The sequence below is a fragment of the Leptidea sinapis genome, chromosome 43, assembly GCF_905404315.1.
Source record: "Leptidea sinapis chromosome 43, ilLepSina1.1, whole genome shotgun sequence".
In the NCBI taxonomy this organism is placed as follows: Eukaryota; Metazoa; Arthropoda; class Insecta; order Lepidoptera; family Pieridae; genus Leptidea; species Leptidea sinapis.
Window position 1 is genome coordinate 5,881,950 of NC_066307.1, and position 3,781 is coordinate 5,885,730.

Sequence of the window (3,781 nt, forward strand, 5' to 3'; positions counted from 1 at the left end):
ATTTAATTACACGTGTATTAATTGGGTATTAATGGTACGTGATATCAATGATGATTTATTATTTATATTTTTTTATTTATTATAATTTTATATTAGTTACTATTTATTTAATATTTGCCACGTATCATTTAAATTAACGACAGCAACGGAAATCTTCATAAATCTATGGTCTAACATAAATAAAAAGTAAATTTATATTCATTTCAACTAATTGTTACTGTGTGGAAACTAATTAAGATAGAAAAAGTATCTATGTCTTTAAGTCGCAACGACTTGAAAACAATTTATGCGGTGGTATATTATATTCAAAACAGTTTAATATAAATAAAACCCATATTTTAAATAACTCATCAACGGAATAACATCACCTGATGATTAATTGATCACCCAGTCTAGTCTAGTTTGTAAGTTCGTTAGAGGTGTTCTTTTTTATCGTATGCTATATTCGTCTATACGCTTGTATGTTGTAAGTCGACGTGATACTATTCTTTAGCAGATACACCATTTGTAAAACGAACATGATTTTTTATGATCTGTAACTGCCAATTATTATATGCCAATATCGCATAACTGTAATTTATATACCATCATCACCATTTGGTTGAGTGCCCTTCAACTAAGTGTGGTTCTCAAGCGATCTCCTCCCACTTACTATCAAATATCAACAATTCTCCTCTCCCAATATATGTGGCGGAACGGGTTACCTGGTGTTTGATCACTGCCACTTATACTGTCATGCAACTCCAATGGAATCACAGGAGCGTTGCCAGTATCTCCAGGTGGTGACATCGGCATATGTGATCTGCGTTACAGTCTGTGTAGGTGGATGATATTTAAATGTGTGGTGTGACTTTCAACATTGTATCATCGTAGGCGGCAAATCAAACAGCTCTTTGGAAGACTTCCCTTCCAAAACTTTTTTTTGCATCCCATACGGTACATTTTAAAGTACATTTTAGTGATTAATTTTACTAAATTTCTTACAAGATATTTTAAATGTATATTCAATTATAATAATATAAAAGAAAGTACATTTTATTTAAAAAAAAACGTCACACTTCTATTCAGCTTTATTTTTTAAACTTGAAGAACACTTTACACAGATTTTATTTAAATTTTATAAACAATGTTTAACATTCATTTAATTAACTATCACAACAATACAAATGTAATGCTGATCTTGTCTAATTTTAAGCATGAGCTCTATCAACTGTGCGCTTCATTTCATTAACTATAAATTCTTCTGCTTCACTATTAGGTGCTAAACGTACTCTCACTGAGCCACTTGGGAAGTATCTGCTCGAAAACGCAAATTTGCCTTCTGCACAGAAAAATTCAATTGAGCTTGAGTCAATGTACACTTTCCACATAAGCTTACCTTTTGGTCGCCAACTTGTCCTCCGTATTCCATCATTACCACCACGATCAAGGGTTACAATTCGTTTTTTGGAGTCATAACTCAACTTAACTGATCCTGAATCTGATTCAATTAAAACTTCAAAATCACGAAACCTAAATAATATCAGTAACTCACCAACGTTATCCTTTAGATAGACTATTTCTCCACTATTCATTTTGCCTGAATAGATATTACGACCTCTTGCTGAAGCAATGCTTTTAACTGGTGTCTGTATCAATCTTCCATCACTGGTAACTCTAATGATCCTTGGTAATGTCATATGTCCAGTGAATCCTTGGGCATTCTCTGGGTAATTTTCCTCCCACATATCAAACCAAGCAATAACAACGCGATTACCATCTTCATCTAATTGACTCTGTGTTGCATAGAAATCATGTCCATGGTCAAACTCCCTAAAGTTATTAATAACAGTAAATTTATTTGTTGCATAATCAAATTTTCCGATGATATAACCAGTTTGATACAAATTTCTATATTTGTTTCCTTGAGGTTTTATACCTTGTGGTGAGAATAAAAAAACAAAATATCCATCCAACTCAAAAAAGTCGGGACATTCAAACATATATCCAAGAGAACCATCCGATTCAGCCAGAACTGATACCATTTCCCAGTTTATTCTATCATCTGATATATAAAGCAGAGCTCTTCCCAATTTGCCATCATTGTAAGAGTTTCCTAGTACCATATAATACTTATCCCCATGTTTCCAAACTTTAGGGTCTCTTATATCGGGTTGTAGTTGAGTACCGTTTATTATTGGATTATTTTCATATTTAATAACGTTAACTCCATCTGTACTGGTTGCTAGCGCCTGGTATTGTTTATGGTCTGGTGTTTCGTTCGGTAAGTTAACATTACCAGTATAGTATATATACATCGTACCACCCTCAACTATGGCACTCCCTGAAAAGACACCATCTTTGTCGTACCACTTATCGGGGTACATTGCTATTGGCAAATGTTTCCAATGTATCAAGTCTTTACTTACAGCGTGTCCCCAATGCGCTATACCAGGTACATAGCTGCTATTTGGATTATATTGAAAAAATAGATGGTATTCCTTATTGAAAATACAGAAGCCATTTGGGTCGTTCATCCAACCAAATTCAGGAGCCAGGTGAAACAGTGGGTAAAAATTATTTTCGGCATATGTATTTCTGAAACAAATAAACGCGAATATAATTAATAAAATTAACATTTTCCGCGACCGTCTATACAACGCGTTACGAGAGAATAATGGGTTTTATTTTTACAAAACTTAATTTATAGCAGAATGAGTCGTATTAACACGTAGTGTATTATTCAGTTGTTTCAATATACCAGTATTTTTTAAATTCATAGTATCTTATATTTTACGTACAATTTAAACAGTATAGTATAGTCTCTTTTTAAAGTTTTACTTTATAAACATTGATAAATGAATCTAGCATATTATAATCTTCTGACAGAAAGCCAAAAATATTGATAAATCGCAAAATATCAATCAAAATAGTAATTTTTCAACTTGGATGGAAGCACGAAATTTTTTTGTAACATGAGAACAAATTAACTCATACGGGTGACCTGATGTTGTCCGATCATCGCGACCAATACTCTCGAAACCATAGACTTTATAAAGCTCTATTACAATCTATTCTATCTTAATTTCTTGTTAAATTCTGTGGTACATAAACGTTTTAAGACAATTCTACGATTTTTGTATCTCCTGTTATAAGTCAAGATTAGTTTGAGCAATCGACGACGAGCGACCTTGATGAAAATTGATTCGTAGTTGGATCATGTGATTAGCCTAAGAATATGCATATCATCATATATACTATGTTCTGTACACCAGGCTAATAAGATTGTGGAGACAGGGCGCATCGATGCGCCAACGTAAAATATTTGAAAGCTGTCACTATCTGATTTATTGACTTTCTCGCTTCCAGTTAAGTCTACCATAAACTACCAAGAAGAAAATGGATAGTGAATAAGATGGTAATGTCCTTTATTTAAGATTCAATTAGTGATTTATTTAAAAAAGGAACAATTATAGACCTATCTCTGTATTGACTCCTTTTTCTAATATGATAGAAAAATTAATTAACAATGGTCTTCTTAAATACTTAAACCAAAACAATATTATATCTAATTCTCACTATGGCTTTAGAAAATAATTATCCACACAAGTCGCAACTTTAGACCTAACAAAAATTGCAGTAACAAAAAGGCCTTTGACAAAGTTTCCATTCCCATTCCCATTCTTGTGCGCAGATAATAGGGCCTACGAATTCGTGACAAAGCTCTCTCTCTCTCTCTTTGACAGTTACATAAATAACCGAACACAGAGAGTAAAGGTTAACTTGTATCATAGCACTATGT

At 32.9% G+C, this 3,781-nt stretch overlaps 1 protein-coding gene across 1 annotated transcript; it reads right to left on the minus strand.

Annotated features, from left to right (window-relative positions):
- Positions 1-1,052: 1,052 nt before the first annotated feature.
- Positions 1,053-2,661, minus strand: LOC126977015 (sucrose-6-phosphate hydrolase-like). The gene has a single exon (XM_050825664.1). The coding sequence runs from the start codon at positions 2,616-2,618 to the stop codon at positions 1,191-1,193; it is 1,428 nt and encodes a 475-aa protein (XP_050681621.1). The 5' UTR covers positions 2,619-2,661; the 3' UTR covers positions 1,053-1,190.
- Between the last annotated feature and the right edge of the window lie 1,120 nt (positions 2,662-3,781).

What these genes read in the sequence shown, in the direction of transcription:
- LOC126977015 (XM_050825664.1), bottom strand. Translation starts at nt 2,618, where the DNA reads ATGTTAATTTTATTAATTATATTCGCGTTTATTTGTTTCAGAAATACA.